Source organism: Taeniopygia guttata, chromosome 1 (genome assembly GCF_048771995.1).
Source record: "Taeniopygia guttata chromosome 1, bTaeGut7.mat, whole genome shotgun sequence".
Classification (NCBI taxonomy): domain Eukaryota; kingdom Metazoa; phylum Chordata; class Aves; order Passeriformes; family Estrildidae; genus Taeniopygia; species Taeniopygia guttata.
Genome location: NC_133024.1, coordinates 105,153,957 through 105,172,508, shown reverse-complemented (window position 1 = coordinate 105,172,508; position 18,552 = coordinate 105,153,957). Strand labels below are relative to the sequence as shown.

The following is an 18,552-nucleotide window of genomic DNA, read 5'->3' as shown; positions in this document are numbered from 1 at the left end:
GTAGTGTAACGGCCTAAGGAGTACAGTTCCTGCTTCAATACATTAACCAATTATGGGGCTATAGCTGAGATCTACTTTTAACGATAAGGAAAAATCCCATATTTTGAAAAGCATTCTGTCTGGCAAATGTATTGAATTAATATAATTGTACTCTTTCTCTTTAAAATACATTGAAAGCAAAAATTCCTAGTTTTTAAATAACAGAGATTAATGCTAGTTTTACTAATGCAGCTCCTTTTCTCATTATATTTTCATTTTTCAATTTAAACAATCATTGTTTCTTAATTTAAAGAGATTTAAGGACACTCATGAGGTGGTAGAGGTCCGAGATAAGCTGATCAATATATGCATTATTAAAATGGTGGACAGAATGCCATTACTGCTGTACTGTTGATGACAAATAGACATGCTTAAATAAAGTAGTTTACTTACTTTTTTGTCAGGTCATGCATTATGCGGATTCGATTTCCTCTACAGTCACCATGAAGTGTGGAAGAAGTTAAGGAATTCAATGAAATTAGCCTGCAATCATTATTTGTACATTAGACATTCATTTAGGCTAATTCTGCTTTCAGTGATGGCCTAGTTATTATAAAGATGTATTTGTCAGGGCTCTAGATATATAAATTCCCCTTTTTTCCCTCCAAAGAAAGAGAAAATGGTGCTATTTATGATTTTTACTGGTACTGTATCCATATCTCTTAACAAAACTTTAATCCAAAAAGCAGCTTTATCTTCATACAGTAAGAACTTTTTTTTTTTTTTAATGGGTTAGCTTGAAATGAGCATTCATTATTTTTAATGCTGTTCTGTGCTACTGCTTCAGCCTCATGTTTTTTTAATCCTCTCTTTTTCAAATTTCTTTAATTGAAACATATTTTAACTTGGTAGAAATCTGCAGATCAAAACTAGGGAAGGAGATGAGAACTGTAAATACTGTGTATTATTCTATAACTCATGATTTTCAGACTATAATTGCCTCCACCAGCTCAAACTTTCAAACCAGAAAAGTTGGGGGGGGAAATGTTTGACACATTAGCTCATTTTTCCTTCATTAATAAAGAAGGCACCTTTTCTGTTTGTGACAAAATACAAAATGTGCAAAGTCAGAAGTTCCTATTAGCATTTCTCTATTGTTTTGAGGAAGATACAATGATTCCTGCCCACAGGCTTTATGGGATTCATTGCACATATGTTCTCTTTCTGTGGCACAAGAGTTACGGGAGGACTGTGGCTTTAAAGCTCTTCTGGAAAGATAATGCCACTTGGTGTATTTGATTGCTGTAGTTTTCTGCAAAAGCAGTCCAAACTGAAAGTAGGTATTTTGTTTTGTCCTTCTCCTGGTGTGCACAGCAGCAGCAGCAGTCCTTACAGAAGGACTACTCATGCCCAAATGTTCAGAGATGTTTCTGGCTTTTAACTCCACATCAGTGTATTTCTGTGTTCCCCTGCAATATCAGTGACTCCTTCCTGCTGTTGGTGTGTGTTTGCAGAACAGACCTTTGTGCAAGTGCTTCCTTATTGACTGGTTTGGGGCACAGACATTTCTGAGAAATAATACATCTTTGGAAACATTTTTCAAGCATATTATATCTTTAAGCTGTTACACCATTTAATGTTTAAAAACCACTGTTTAAAGTTAGTTTGACTGCTGATGTTACTTTAACACTATCAGCAGAGAGCAAAGCAGGCAGTCCAAGGAAATTACTGTGCTGGATTTTAAGTTATGCTTCCTACTGGCTTACTTGACCTACAGACCTGCCACACCATTCTAGTGGGACTGAATAATATGAGATGAACACAAAAGCTAATTAAAGGAATAGATTTTCCTCATTTGGAAAGATGAAAAAGGCTTCTTATATTTCCTCTGTCACACTTCATGCAAGAGTCAAGTATGAAGTATAAGAATTATAAACCTAAAAATGTCTAAGTTTGACATTTTTCATTCAGCCCTGTAGTAACTCCACTCCTTTTATGCAAAAAAAAAAAAAAAAAAAAAAAATCCAGTAGTAGTTTACTTGCTAAGATACAGTGCACTTCTTTATTTGTGAAAATTGTTATTGTTTTTGAAGGTTAACAAGATTTTTTACAACATTTAGCTAAGGTATTAATCAAATTATAGATACTTTTACTATAACAGATAGACTCCGTGAAAAGATTCCAGTCTCATTATTGATGTTGACACAAAATGAAGATTTTTTGCTTTACTATTTCCTTCAATAAAGCAGACTTTGCTTAAGGGTTTTCCCAACAGGTACAAACCATATGGTCAGTTCTTGACCATTTAATAAAAAGTGTATTTAAATATTTATAGTAGAATAATGTAGTTTTTTCCTGAAGTTTACTTTCCTGAAATGTGTTAAGAACATTTTACCTTGGAGTTCTCATATTATAAACTGTACATGTTCCCACTATTAGTTCTTTTAGGTATTTCCTGTACAGATTGTCACACATCAAATATAATTCAAAGCGTAATGAACTTTTTAATACTGAATTTATAATCCTTCATTAGTTCACATAGAAATACAAATTTTGTTTAATAATTAATTTAACTGAATTGATGCATTTATTATGTTACAAACTTATATAATGCTGGTGTTGTAAAGAGAATTTTCTAATCCCCACAGTAAAATATCTGTTTCTTACCCATGGCATATGGCTCTCCTTTTTGCAATATTGTGTTTTATGTTGCACTTTACTATTAAATTACCTGTATATTTTACCTCTGCACTGCTTGAAGCTGTATGTATTCAACAATGCTTCATAAATACAGAAGAAAACATTGAAAAAAAAGAGTGGTAAGGACCATTTAGATAAAATTAACTGCAACATGCAGAAGAACCAATGCATCATGCAACCTACAAGCTGGGTTTCATGTGCATTTTTGTGTGCTGTCCATTTGGAATCAGTTTAATAGACTCTTATATTCTCATTACAAAAATAGAGAAATTAATAAATACTGAGATATGTGTACTTTCAGTGACCTACCAAAGATTATAATACTGAGTCACTTACTCATAGTCCTTGAAAAGCAGTGTGTAGAAGAGAGTAAAGAGTAAAAGGAGCTGAAGAAAAAAAAAAAAATGCAGTATGCTGACAGCATTTTTGCTCTTTTGAATACAATGTGATTTCAGATTAGGCAAAAGCTGATTATTTTCATTTTATTGCTTCTTGTCATACATGCATGGAAGCTGTTGCTGGCATTTTGTTCTGACATTGGTATTCTGACTTGGTATTTCCTTATAGACCCACTTAGAATCATTTTGTTTCTTAGACTTTCAAGAGGGAGCTAAAAACAAAAGAACCTGTTATCAGGAGTGCCCTTGAGACTGTGAGAATCTTCGTGGCTGAGCAGCCTGTGGAGGCAGTGGAGAAGGTCTGCCCAGAACCCAGAGGTAAGTGAAGCAAGAACAGGGTAATAACACATTGCTGGGAAGATCAGTGACGAGCAGTGATGATTAAATAAATCCTGCCAGCCGCTCTGAAAGCATTCCTTTTACACTCCGAGCTGAATGCCAGTATTCAGAATCTAAGCTAAAAATATAGATGAAAGCAAGCCTTAGCAATCCTTCTGAACACTGTGGTACTAAATAGACATGCATATTTATAAGCAGATTTCGAAACTGCCTTTAAACCTTCAGGACCTGTCTATAATTATAGCCTCATTTGAGGGCTCAAAGCTGCAATTTAAGCTAAAATTCACCTTGTAGTCTCAGTACTACAGGAGATCCCAAATCCACCTAATTGCAGCAAAAGCTTCTCAGTGATTAATACTTATCTACGTGCAGAAAAATTGTTCTGAATCAGCTGATAAACTTCTAGCTACACTTTGCATGTTTCAAAATGCCTTTATGTACTTAAATGCATATTTTGCTGATTTTTATGGTGGCAAGATTTAAGTTTTTTAAGATATTTTGAAACAAGAATGCATCAATAAAATAAATTTCACAGGTGCCTTTGGTTATAAAGAGTTTCCTACTGAGATTTGAACCTATATGGATGGCAACTGTATTAGGTCTAAAGACAGAATATGTCTTAAAAGCTTCTTCACTTTCACATTTAGACCTGTCACCTGAGGAAAGAGCCCACAACATCACCAAACTTCTGCAAAGGCAAGCAGATGAGGTCAGGACTGAGTGGGATAAACTGAATCTACAGTCTGCTGATTGGCAAAAGAAGATTGACGATGCTCTTGAAAGACTGCAGGGCCTTCAGGAGGCCATGGATGAGCTGGACCTGAAGCTACGCCAGGCTGAGGCATTCAAGGGATCCTGGCAGCCAGTGGGGGATCTGCTCATTGACTCTCTGCAGGATCACTTGGAAAAAGTCAAGGTACCTGACATATATCAGTGTTTCCGAGTATAAAATAATTCATTGAATGTATCTCCATATATGCAATTATTTTTTAGAGTGAGAAATTGATATCTTTGTACCACAGTGATTTTTATTAAAAAGTGCATATAAATAGTTTTATGATATAAGAAGTTAAAATGCAATGGGATCCTCATTGAGAATGTATATTGCTGACATGGGTAAAAGCACTATAGAAATATGTAAAAATCCTCAGCACATTCAATGTCAACTCAAGAGATGCAAAATTGGCAGTTAAAGAATGAAAAATAAAATAGATAGGAGAAGATATGATAAAAGTCTATTGAATTAATTTTTTGCTATATTCTATTTTCTTAAGTATGATGAATATGTAGTTGTTTCTATAATTTTAAAGTAAAATTTATACAATTTGAAATATATTTCATGATGGTGGTATTTGATTCTGTCTTTTTTGATAAATGGGCTTCATAACTAAAGATCGTCTTTAAAAAAAAGCAGCAATCCTGGAAAAATCGTCATTATTTTCTATAACTTAATGCTTATCTGCTTTTAAGGGTTGTTTCATAAAATCATTGCTTATCAAGAAACTTGGGCAGACTTGTCCTCTTTCAGCATGACTGCCATGGACAGACTTGATAAATAATACAGGATTCCTTCAGCCAGAGCACAATAGAGGCAGTTGCCATTTTGATAAGAACAAAGTGCCTCTGTTCCAGTCACATAAATGGGAATCATCAGTCATTTTGAAAGAGACCTGAGTTAACTGTTATTTTCTCTAGATGAACATTAGGATCTAAGAAAGAGGAAGTAGAATGACTAATGGCAAGAAAAATATTCCTCTAAAAATCTAATGTAGTTTATTAAAATGAAAGTCCTCAAGTTTTAATCACACAGAAAGTTTAATGAGAGCCCTGTGCAGATGCTGTACAAGAACAAATGAAATAGTAGCTGATGAACAGCTAGCTGCAAAATTTGTTTATCTTCATTTAAATTCATAAATGAACAGAGGAAATATATTTATAAATTCTCAGAAAGTGATATTACAACCATGGTTTGGTTTTGTTTTTTTAATTTTGAAGAAGATATCCTGAACAGAAGCACTGAATCTCTGATATTACTGGAAAACAAAGCAAGTCACTTAATTCTAAAGCTATGAGCAGGAGTGTTGACTCTATAATTATAGTTCTGAGTCCTGTTATGGTTTAAATAAATAAATAAATATATTCTAGATAACATAATTAAGGCCTTAATAATTGATTCACTGAAGGGTTAAATACTTTTCCTTTGCAAATGTTTCAGTAAAAAGCTAAATTTGTTGAAGTTGCAAAGCCTTCAGTTAAAAGTTATTAGTAAAAAGTATGTTTTTTTCTTTAAAAACTATATTATCAGACAATCATTACCCAGTCGATACATTATCTATGTCTCATCCCTACTCTGTGTTTCATGATGAGTATCATGACTGATATTAGAGTATGAGGCAAAGTACCTAATTTCTCTCTATACATCTAAGAAAGCCAAGCATCTTCTGATCAGATCTTCAAAACATTGGTCATATGTGATTGCATTTCTTACAAATTCTCCTCTTAATTTGGATCACAATAGTTTTCCCAAACCTAACCTAATTTATAACTTCCTGGGAAATGTGTTTAACTTAGTGCCATTTGTCACTGTCCTCTTTAGTTATAGTTGCTGGAGCTGCTAAGGTCATGGTATAAATTTGAACTCATACTAAATAGTGGATTCTTATTTGATCAGTATTAATGCTGTATTTCTACTATTAGTAGTAGCAGTAGTATGTACGCTTCATCTGCATTAATGCACAAATTGGCGTTCACCTCTGACTATGAGAATAAGAGATAGTTTCACCCATCTGCTCCTAAGGATGCAACCTAGACTAGAGACAATCTAGAACCAAACTATTCTTCAGACTTCTCTGCTGTCATCTGTTATTCTCCCTGTTTTCTTCTCTCCTATGAGTGGTCTTATCTGCAGGCTGAAATGTAACTTACTTTCTTAGTAACATACTTTCTGTCTCCTTTCCAAGCATATCTTTCTGTCCAGGAGCCATCATTTAACTGTCTTAAATTCATTTCAAGCCCAAATGAATCTATTATTAGTCCCTTAATATCCATTGCCTGATCGGTTTGATTGTAGCTCAGGTCATATTTTAGACACGGCCTATGACTTCTACTCCCCTCTGCAGCAAATTCAATGATGCTTTCTCCTTGCAATCACTAACAAAATGTTCTTTTCATCAGCATGCCTGGAATGCTTAGGGTCTCATGAGACCACCACTTGGATTTTATATTAAGATTTTGCTGCTATGAAATTGATATGCAATCATGCCTACCTCATCCATTTGGTATCTTATTCAAAGACCCATTCCAGGAATTGATGGTAGAACCAATTTGTCTCTTTCTTCCCCAAAGATTCTTCTTTGCCATCCAAAACTATGATAATGATTATGCTAGCAGCATGCAACAATCATTACATGTTGTGCTGATACCTCCTCACTGTTTTGTTGTCTCTGCAGACATCTGCTGAGAAATACTAACAGAAATTAGTACCCATAGGAAGTTTCAGGGTTTTATACTTTTCCATTCTGGAAAATTAGGTTTCTTAAATTAAAAGCCATTGTTTTGAGATGTTGTGTACAGAGTTTTGTGCCTGAGAAGCCAGTTTTAATGGTGTGGTTTATCTTTAGCTAAAGGTAGTTTGGTTGCTCTCGACATACTCAGGAGAGCATAATGCAAAACACTTTTTTCTGCCAGGGATATTTTAACATCATTAGCAGCAATATAACTGCTTCAGTTTTCTGTCATACCCAGCACTGTAAGGGAGCAGCAGAGCCTCTAGACTCCACAAGTATAACTACATTCTAATTTTTTTTTTTGTAACCTCCATAAAACAAAGCAAAACAACCAAACAAAACCAAACCCCAAACTAACAAAAAACTCAACAACAAAAATAATGAAGAGAGGACAGTAGTGTCTGTGGCTTCTTTAGTTCAAAATAGAAGTGCATATCTCTAGAACACCTTCCAAATAAGGGCTATTCATGTAGAATCATGTAGACTTTTTTTCAATTAACTCCGGTCTGCTGTAGGATAATTAGTTCTCCCTCACTGTCACTAAAAGAGGGCACCTTGATTCAGTATAATGATTGATAACTGTGAAAAGCAGAAGAGTGACATAAGTCTAGTATTTTTCTGCAAGGAATTTTCATGGAAGTCTTAGTCTTGATACTTAAGAACTGCTGGTTGTTATTGCAGATTCACTTTATAGTTATGAATAAAGCAGTTACATGGACTTTGTGTATAGATAATGGACTTTATGTATGTAATGTAACAAGGCTATTCATAAAGGCTGCAAGTATTTTAAATTATTTTGTCAAAGCCTATTTACAATTTTAATACAATTTCTAATTGAATTATATGCTGTTTATTTCAGACTTTCTTCAGCTTAATTGACAGTTGAAGCCAATTGTATGTCACTGACAAATGTTCCCTGGAAAGTGTCAGCCTGAAATTCATTTATTTGTAAAATAAATAGAGCTTGCACTAATTCATAAATCAGAAATGAACTGATCACTGATCTGCTCATCATCTACTCCAAAATTATAGCAGGGACTGGGGACAATCCTTTTGTCCCTAGTCAACTTTCCTCAAAATAAAAGTAAATTAAGACAACCCATTCAGATAATTAGCTAAGTTTCAGTTGTGTTCATATCCAGCCATAGAAAGAAAGTAAATGGATTTGCAAAGATTAAAATTCCATATTATTACAATAATCTTAATATAGAATCAACAACCTCAATTTCAGGACACTGAATGAGGGTAGGTATTTAATAATAATAGCAATAGTAATAATAATAATAGTAATAATAATAATAATAATAATAATAATAATAATAATAATAATAATAATAATAATAATAATAATCTTATCTATTCTTCTGTGGACTCACTTTGGTACTGTTCAGCTACCGCTGTGCTTCAAAGGGATATTTCAGTAAAGTGAACTCTTACAGTGGTGTTATGAGGGAACTGTGCTGACAACTGCCTAACATGGAGATTCTGACAGCAAAGTGAATTCTTGAATTTCTAATTTAGTTTTTCATCCCAAAATTACTTCAAATGATTGGGTAATTGATAATTTTCTATCCTTCCCCCCAAAAAATAATGATTTTTATATGGAGCTATTAGGGATGACATAGAGGGAAATTAATGAATGACACCTAAAAGCAAGCCAATAGTCCCTATTCATCCCCTCCTAGCAATGGAGATGTGTACTGGAGATCAGTTTTAAATAGATCAATAGAATCTATGGAGGAAATAATTACTTGGAAGATGTATTAAATAATCAAAATTTCCAATCAGCTTGATATCAATAGCAGTGCCAGATCCTTGGTAAGCCAAATTGAGGTCAGACTGCAATGTGATACCTATTCTCTTGTTAATTTTTGCTAACATAAAATTATGCTATGCACAAAATTAAGTTAGCAGAGCTCTTGCTGTCCAGTCTATAACGTAAAATGACATTACATATCTAGCAGCTTCAGAGATATTCTTTCATTCTCTTTCTTTACTGATACTTTCTACTATATCTACACTCCTTACCATTCTTAGTTTTAAAAACCACACAAATGCTAAAGTATTTCATATGCAGATTTTTAAACTATGAAGATGACAGCATCCATTGGTTCATTGTTGAATAGGAAACTATTTGCCTGCAGTGTAGGAGATGGAAGTGTTAATGCTTTCTTCAGACTATAAAGTAATTACTGTTACAAATGGCTCTCAAGATTACCATTTCATACAAGTCATTCTGTGATAGAATCACACAATAGTTATTTATGACATTTTCTTAACCTGCTTCAAAATGCATATACATTTTTTCAGTTTAATTTGAAGCCAGCTGTTACCACCAAGGGCTATAATCAATCTGGGTTAAGATGTTCTATTTCCTTAAGTGAGTCTCCTAATAAGTTCTGTGCTGGACTCTGGGACTTTTAAAACTATTACATGCAGAATAACCATTTCCTACTAATGAATCTTCCAGCTTTCCAAAACCCAAAAATCAGTTCCCAAGAAAATTAGAGATGATCCTTCTAAACAAATTTTGTATCAGCAAAATATTTGTAATTTAGAGATTGTTCTAAGATGATATAAATGGAGATGATCTAATGGCATACTAGAGGACCTTCAGATTTTAAAAATAAATATGGTCAATAAAACCAGAATTTACAAAATATCAAATCTTCATCAACCGTTTTACTACTAATATAAACAAGACCAACATTAAAGTACATTAAAGCATAATAAAATCTATTTTAAAATAAACCAAAACCATACTGAAATTTGCTGGAGCACTTTGACATCCTACAGATGTCCTTATGATATATAATAGTCCTGTGAATTTAAAACTTTGTGGAGTTTGCTATAATGAAAGAAATTCTTGAAGTCTGTTCAATTTGTTAATGGGTCAACTTTTGAAATGTTATACATCAAAAACACTTCAGCTAACCATATTATTGAATTTATGACAGTCTGGTATATGGTTTTTCCCTTTTTTAAAATGCATTTTTATACAAAAGAGAATTTAGTAGGGTTGTTTGGTTGTCACTATTGCAGTTAAGTTTAATTTGCTAAGGTTTTTCTTAAATATGAAATTTAGTTCAGAACTATGAACTATGAACTGTTTTGTCATGTAGTTGTACCAGATTTTAGCTCTTAGCTTCTTAGCTTGAAGGAGAGGAAAGTTACTCCGTTGTGTCCTGTGGTCTCCCAATCTCATTTAAACAGCTTATGAATTAATTTATTTTCTTACGCAAAAAGAAATATGTTCAAAAGTGGGTATAATCTGCCTTATGTTCTTTCTATGTAATCAGTCAGATAAGATTGGAGGGTTCATTATGGCAATAGCCTCAATCTAAATCATTTTAAATACCTGAAGCAAGCAATCATTCCCTCTGCTGACTTCTTTTGCAATGAGGTATATATTCCTTATTTCAGGTTTCGATGCTACCATTGTATCTATAGTTTTTTACAGACAAGATTACATTTTTTTTTTTTCTCTATATCAAGCTACTTGCTTTAAGGAAGAATCCAAAATCTTGTTTTACATAGGAATAATAAGAATGATGATGAGCAAGCAGAGAAGTTAAATCCTCATCTTTTAAAATGACAACTGCTCTTCACAATACTACTTATTGGGAAATAGTAGCATAATTGTTATACAGAAAAAGTAGCATTGCTCTGCTAACAAAGAAGAAACAAAAATGAGTATTCTTTAATTAACTTTCTGAGGGATCACAGCTAGCATAAGGAGCAGCTACTTGTAGACCACTTTACAAATAACAAGCACATGGAAAGGAACTGTGCCAATTTAACCCAATTTCTATCAGATTTGTGTTAACTGTATTAACTCAATTATTAAAAGAGAATATTAACTATTTTCTCTTTGATTTCTCTTTGATGCTTGGGCTAAAAATACTGATAGCTTTTCCCTGACAACTAGTAAAAGGTGACCAGTCAAGGTGGAAATCTTTTCTACCTCCAACCCAGTTTGGTAGAAAATGCTATTATTAGATCAGCATGTTTCATTTAGAGCCAAATTTTTCCTTGTCTGAATTCACCCTGCTGATTTCAGTGGGAGTTCAACATGCACATCTGCAGGCAGATTTTGACTTTTTAAGTCTTGGCAATCTCTGATCTTGGTTTCTGATACCCTGCTGAGAGAACTGACTAATACTTGTATAAAGACTTGCCTGTCGTTTTTATGCCTCTGAAGTTCAGAATTCAGGTCAGACGAGAACATTTTTAAGGGATTTCTCTTTATCAGTGTATCAGAGGGAAGAATGAGACTTGAGCTTTTAGAAGGAGAATTAAACATTAATTTTTAAGTACCTAAGTGGCATGGTTATAGCATTTAGCATCGCTTTTTGTTTCAAGTTTGCCATGTAAATGCAGCATGCATAGATATTAATCTGATGGTGAAGTATTAACATCCCAAGGCATGACATTAAATCAAAGATGCTCTTGAACTGTTTTGGTTCTGTTCAAAATCCTTCTTTTTCTTATGACCTGAAAATGTAAATATTTAGCCAAGAGGGAAACAAAGTACAATGAGAGCAACGCATTCCTTACTATGGGACCATTTTATTCAGGCTTTGCTAAGTGAGTGTGGCACAGGGAGCTGTGTGGCTAAAGGGAGCAAAGTTAAATCTAAGGAGTATTCATAACATAACTCTGGTCTCCTACATATAGTCTGCTACTGGAACACTCCTGTACAAGGAAAAGGGACATACCAGAAATTATTATATAACCAGACACACAGATATTCACTGACACAGGAGAGGAGGGAAAAGGGGAGCGTACCAGAAATTAATTTTAATGTTGATTGTTTCTGTGATGAGGCAATTTTTTTCCATGAAAAAAATCTGTCAGTACTGTGTTTCTAATGCAATATTTTCTTAAAACATTGACAAAATAAATTCTTGGGAGCAATCAAGTGTGTAGATTCTGTAATGATATTGTTTCTATGACATGGGCAAGTCATTGAGCAAAGTTAAATCAATTTATCAAGCTCCTGTGCTGGTACCCAGTAATTGTCTAGGGACTGTTTGATGCAGGGAGTGCAATGAGTGTTAGATTGCCTGGAATGTTTATCATGGACCCAGTGAGTTACACATTTCTCATTTTCATCTTTATAAATTTAAGGCCTAATAGAGTTTAATTTCATTTTTTGGCAAAGGTTAGCCCATAATAAAACTTTATAATTGCTACTTAGCACTTTTATAGTGCTTCTCATGTTCCAGATAGTATGAGTTAATTTTCTCAGCTTTTTTTCTGAGATTGCAATAAAAGTATAATCCTCAGTTTACAAATAGGGCAATTGAATCAGTGAAATTTGTCCAGACAGCAATGCCACACAAATTATTCTTATTTTCTTCATATTTAACCTGAAATTTGTTTTATTTTGGTCAGGTTCAGTTGTTCATTGGATTAAGAATGATAGTTTCATCAGCCACAGCAGGAGCCACAGTTGCCCATTTTCCAGAGCCACAGCCTTCTCCCCCTAAAGACGTGGCAGGGCAGCCATCTAGAAGGATTTCAGCTTGAATGCCTGGACAGGTGGCCACTACTCATGACAGTTGCCCAGCCTGTGTCTGATGCTGTTTTAGAAACCCAAGATGTGTTTAAGTTTTTAAGTTTTATTTAACTGTCTCCTTTTCAACATTTCATTTTAATACTCTTTCTTCTTACATTAGCTTAAAAAGTAAATCACTGTCATTTGCAGTTGCTAAAATCTACTGTTAGAACTGAATTTCTTCTCTGGGACTGTTGAAAGATGTTTTTATTAGATGTAAGAAGTCTAGGGGTTTACACCTCAAGTAGGCCCATGTTGTTTAATGAGTGCAAGGTGCTGCACCTAGGTCAGGGCAAGCCCTGGTATCCATCCAGGCTGGGGATGAACACATCAAGAGCAGCCCTGCTGAGAAGGATTTAGGGTTGTTGGTGGGTGAGAGGCTGGACATGAGCTGGCCATGGGCACTCACAGCCCAGAAAGCCAAACACATCCTGGGCTGCAGCAAAACCCTGTAGGCAGCAGGTGAGGGAGGGGATTCTGCTCTGGTGAGACCCCACCTGCAGAGCTGCATCCAGCTCTGGGGTCCCAGCACAGGAAGGACAGGAGCTGTTAGAGTGATTCCAGAGGCTGCCAAGATCAGTAGAGGGATAGAGCATCCCTCCAATCACCTCCCTTAGCACAGAAGAAAGGTTGAGAGACTTGGGATTGTTCAGCCTGGAAAAGAGAAGGCATCAGGGTAACTTAATTGTGGCCTTTCAGTAAAGATGGAGAAATGGAGAGAGACTATTTACAAGAGCATGTAGTGATGGGCCAAGGGATAATGGCTTCAAACTTAAAAAGACTAGGTTTAGATTAGATGTTACGAAGAAATTCTTTACTGTGCAGGTGGTGAGACACTGGAACAGTTTGCCTGGAAAAGTTGAGGATGCCCCATCCCTGGAAAGTGTTCAAGGCCAGGCTGGATGGAGCTCTGAGCAGCCTGGTCTAGTGAAAGGTTCCCAGTCTATGGTAGAAGGGTTGGAAACAGATTATCTTAAAGGTCCCTTCTGACCTAAGCCATTCTGTGATTCTGTGCTGACCTGGTTTCACCCATGCCCACGCCACACACATCGTACAGTGGTGCTGAAAAGGTGGAGATGGGAATTTCAATATTAACTCAAGAGTTGGAACACAGAGCTTCCAACAAAACTGCAGGTCCATCCGACCTGCATTCTTCTGAATACTAGAGACTGAGTGGATTGAAAAAACTTCTTTCAGCATTAAGCTCTATGAAAAATTCCCCTTCTATGATTTATTTAAGCTCTATGATTTATTCCCCTTCCTAGAGGTAATAATTATCAACTTTTTGAGGCTAAACATTATTAAATACCTACAGGGTAAACTCAAAGACATGAGAGAAAAACAAAGATTTCTTTTAAGATCTCTATTAGTTTTTGTTAGAAAAAATGAGGAATTTCTGAAGCTTGTCTGAATTGTTTAAAGTTGGTTAAGTGTCAGAAAACAATCTGTGTTTTAGTAATCTCCAAGCTAAGCTTTTGTATGTATACATATTTTTCCTTCCGAGCTACAGGATCTGCCTGCTGATATCTGAAAGCTTGAGGTGTTTTGTAATATTATGGTACAGGTGTTGCAATATTTCTGGTTTAAACTGGTGGGTGGTTTTTTTGGGGGTTTTTTTTTGGGTTGTTTTTTCTTGGGTTTTTTGGGGTTTTTTTGTTGTTGTTTGTTTGGTTGGTTGGTTTTTTTTGTTTGTTTTTTTTTTTTTTTGTCAGTGTGGTGGTTTGAAAACCCAGTTGGAAAATAAACCCCACTGAAAGTGTTCCCTTCCCCCTCACCCTCCTCTCCATAATGGGGAAACAAAAACAGAGATTCTGAATTAAGGAGAATTTACTTGAAAAGCAACAATGAAATAAGAAAAACTAACGGGAACAGCAACAATATTAATAGCAAAAGTATACAAAAGACTATGTGAGTTACATACAAAAAAGGATATTCACTGTCCAAGGCCATGTGTGGCCACTGAGATAAAAGGCAAAAATGACCCCGGACCCTCAATGTGCCTTTTTTCCCCCACCCCAGCCAACACCCCAATTTCTTCCAGAGGTGAGGATCCTATTTCCACCCCTCACAATGATATGGGAGGTCTGGAATACAGCCTAGGCTCACCCCTGAGGCCAGCAGCTCCGTCCCATGCATGACCCCCAGCCCAGCCCCTGCCCGACCCTTCCTCTCTCTCGTGACTGCAGTGAGAAAACCAGCTCTGTCCTGGCCAGAACTGGGAGAGTCAGTGGAATAGTGCATTTGCCTTTAAAATGCCATGTGCCATCACAGCACAGTAGAGATTTGCTTTGTAGCAGTTGTTTTCTGAGGACAAGGAGTCTCTATAACCTGCAAGAGCTTTTGGTGATGAACACAGGTTATTCAACCTTTTCTGTTTGTATATCTAACATACATTGAGTACAAATTAACTAATAGCAATAGATACTGTGTTATTAGTGATTTGAAAACAATTTCACTGAGTCTACAGCCTAAGCATATATATTTTGCAAATGCTTTTAGCTTTAATAGTGCTGACTGAAACCATACTAAGGGAAACTTTTCTTTGCTAAATTCCTTTTATGTTTCTTGTGACCTTGGTGTAGACTTGGTGTTAGACCTTCAGATCACACTTTGAAATCCTTCTAGTTACTTACAGTTCTGAGGTACTTCATCTCTTGCTTGCAAAGTAACTGAGTAACTGACTTTGATTATATGGAAAAATTGGTGTGGAGCTGTTTATAACACTTCAGCAGTCATGGGCTCTGTCATGACATGGTTAGAGTTGTTCTTCTAGAGTGAATTACAATCTAAATTTACTTATTTACTTTCCCCCCTCCATGGAGGAGAACACAATTTCAGAATAAATGGCAAGGCAGTAGCATAGCTTGTATTTGTTCAGGAATCATGAAACTGTATATCAGCTGTTGATTTAAAATAAATAAATAAATAGATCAACAATTATAGTAACCTAGTGATCTGTGTTTCAGGATAAGTGCATCTATTTATTAGTGTGCTTCTGTTCATTAAATTAAACATCCTAATAAATAAATGTTTTCTACTAGATATAACATTGCTATAAATTATAGCTTTTTCCCTTGAGAGTTCAGAAAAGAAGAAAATTAATACCTGACATTAGTCCATTTTTTCATCTATTCAAATTTTAATAATCTTATTTTTAAAGAAATACTAAGTTAGTCTTCCAAATTGCAGTAAATAACTTTTGAAAAATGTAATGTTTTACTGATTTAGCAATAGAGAATTCAAAATGAGAGAGAAATTAAAGTGAATTTGATTTTCTTCCTCCCCTGATGTTTTTTGTTTGAACTATTTTTATCCCAGAAGAGGATTTGTATTCTAGCGTAGTGCACTCTTGCTTGGATATTTCTGAGTTTATAAAAATATATAGGATGGAAAATTAAATCAGCTGAAATCCATTTTGTCTCAACACCGCCTGTCCCCAGGAGCACTACAATTAAATAAAAATACAGGGTGAGTTTAAAAGCGAGCTAAGTGTAGCATATTGAGCTAGAGGCTGACAAAACCAGGTTTCAATGAAATTTGAATCAGAGTGCACTAAACCCCCAAAGAAGAAACTAAATCATTTTGAACGAAAAAGATGGAGACTGTTAAACTGTCCTGGGACAGTTCAACATTGTTTGGTTTTAAATATAAAATGAGAAGTGCTCTGGCCCATGAATACTCCTCCACTTGGAAAATAAGTGGGCTGAGGGGGAGAGCCCGAGTGAGCTGGGAACCTGCTGTGGCAGGTGTAGGGCAAGCACTCACCTTACTGTGCACATGGATCCTGGTCTGATTTAGCTGCAGCTGCTGCTTGTGTAAAACCTTCCCACAACAGAAATTCATCTGACACAGGAGAACTTTTCTCCCTAAGTCATCTCATATTTTCTTCACAGTGCCAGATGTTCTTTTCTGTCTCTTGCACAGGCTGTGAGAATTTAGGTTTAACATAAGCCAGTGCTAGCAGGAAACTCTTCTATTTGAGGGAATTCTTCACGAAAATGTCAGGCTGGCGTGAGGCCACAGTCTTGTGTAAGTGCTGTTCACAGAGCAGGGAAACAGAATTTCTCTGTAGGCAGTGTTGGCCTTTTCTTGAAATCTTCTTCACACTAAGTGTGAGAAATAGCCATGATGGAACAAGTAAGGGCATGGATCATGCTCATAATTCTGGTCAGATCTGAGTCCTAATGGGATGCAGTCACGAGTGCAGAATGATTTGGTAGATGTTATTGAGAGGCCATTATCAATTATCTTCAATAGTCACAGCAACTGGGAAAAATTCTTGCATCCTGGAAGAGAGCAAGTGTCACTCTCACCTTCAAGTAGGACAGGAGGAAGGACACAGGTACTTACAGGTTATTGAGCCTCACCCAAATCCATGGGAATGTGATGGAACACCTAATCTTTTAAACCATCTTCAGGCATATGAAGGACCAGAAAGTTGCATTGGAGTGAGGTATCAGCGTGGTTGATCCTGAATCAATATCATTTAACATCTGCATAAATGAAATGGTCCCTGGGACAGAGCTCACCTTCAGTAATTACTCACTTGATACAAAAGTGGGAGGAACAGCCATTACACCAGGTGGTTGTGCTGTCATTCATACAGAAGCATGGAGAATTACACTGAGGGATATCTCGTAAAGTTCAACAGGGAGAAATGCCAAATCCTGTGTCCTGGGAGGAAGAACCCCAGCTAATAGCACACACTCAATACCAATTGGCCAGAAAGCAACTCTGAAGAGAAGAGCCTTGGGGGTACTGGTAGACAAACAGCTGATGGGAACACACTCTTAAAATCCAGTTATTACAATTACTAGGGAGATGCCTCTGCCTGAATTAAGGTGCAAACAAGACCATATGCCAAAGTCGATAGTATGGATTTTATTTAACAGTAAAATGTGAGGTAGAGAGATAGAAAGAAATAGAAAAGGATTGAGGAGGGAAGAGGGAGGAGAGAAAGTGAGAGAAAGGGATCAGATGGAAGGATAGTGATGCATGGATCCAGTGGTATCCCATTGATCTTCCTCACCCTGGGCTTCTCAGTGGTGGGGGTTCCAAGGTTTCTTAGAATTTCTCACCATTTATACACTTCAGCAAATAAAAGGAATCAATGCTCACTGGCTACACAGTTGTTTCATTCAGTTGATTAAATGATTCCCTCACTTCCAAAGCTAATTAGTCCCATACTTGTTCTTTCTCTTCGTTTGAGTCAGTGGCCTCCTGTCTTGAGTCAGCAGGCTGTGGTGTCCCCCCACCAGACCCAGCCACAGCCAGCTACCAGCACAGTTGCTGAGCTGGCCTTCCCACAGACTCCTTGCAGTGAAACATCCCTCTCCCCAGCTTCACTTACCTTTCCTTAGACCTGGGATGATTGCACAGTAGGACCTTTCTCTTCTCTCAATTTTCTGTCAGGTGGGTTAACTCAAAGTCCAAATTTCAGGAATCCAGAAGGCGTATTTGGGATGGGGTGGGCTTTGGTGGCCGCAGATGAGCAGTTGCTTCTTTGCCTGGTTTGCTACCATGGCAAAGTCCTTCAGTGATCTTAAGAGCGTTTGGACAAATTGTGATCTTTAAGTGTCTTACACAGAACCTCAGGGCAAAGACTTCCGGGAGCACCCTGGGGTGCATTAGGCAGGACATTGCCATCAGCTTCCTCTCTGCTCAGCCTTGGTCCACCTGCAGGGCTGGATCCAGTTTTGGGCTCTGGGGTATGAGAAAGGCATGGATTTCACTAGAAGAGGTACAGTGCAGGACCACAAAAAAGGTCACAGGACTGAAGCACCTTCCTGTGAGGAGAGGCTGAGAGAACAGGGGCAGCTCAGCCTTGAGACTCAAGGCAGCTCAGTATTTTATCAATGGGTATAAATTCCTGATGAGAGGGAATGAAGAGAAAGCTGGGCTGTTATTAGCACTGTCCACTGACAAGAGACAATTTAATAGGCACAAATTAAAACTCACCAAGTTCCACCTGAATACGAGAGAGACACCTGTGGCTATTCAAACACTGGCACAGCTTGTCCAGAGAAGTGGTGGAGTCTCAATCATTGGAGATATTTAAAACCTGACTGGA

General features: G+C 36.5%; 1 protein-coding gene across 23 annotated transcripts in view; it reads left to right on the top strand.

Moving 5' to 3' along the window:
* DMD (dystrophin) overlaps positions 1 to 18,552 on the top strand; it is a 1,135,802-nt gene that overhangs the window by 949,051 nt on the left and 168,199 nt on the right. For all 23 annotated transcript variants that reach the window (XM_072937290.1, XM_041719931.2, XM_041719926.2 and 20 more), the window contains 2 exons: positions 3,275 to 3,395; positions 4,064 to 4,332. In XM_072937290.1, coding sequence (XP_072793391.1) covers positions 3,275 to 3,395; positions 4,064 to 4,332 — 390 coding nt within the window. The remainder of the gene's footprint in view (positions 1 to 3,274; positions 3,396 to 4,063; positions 4,333 to 18,552) is intronic.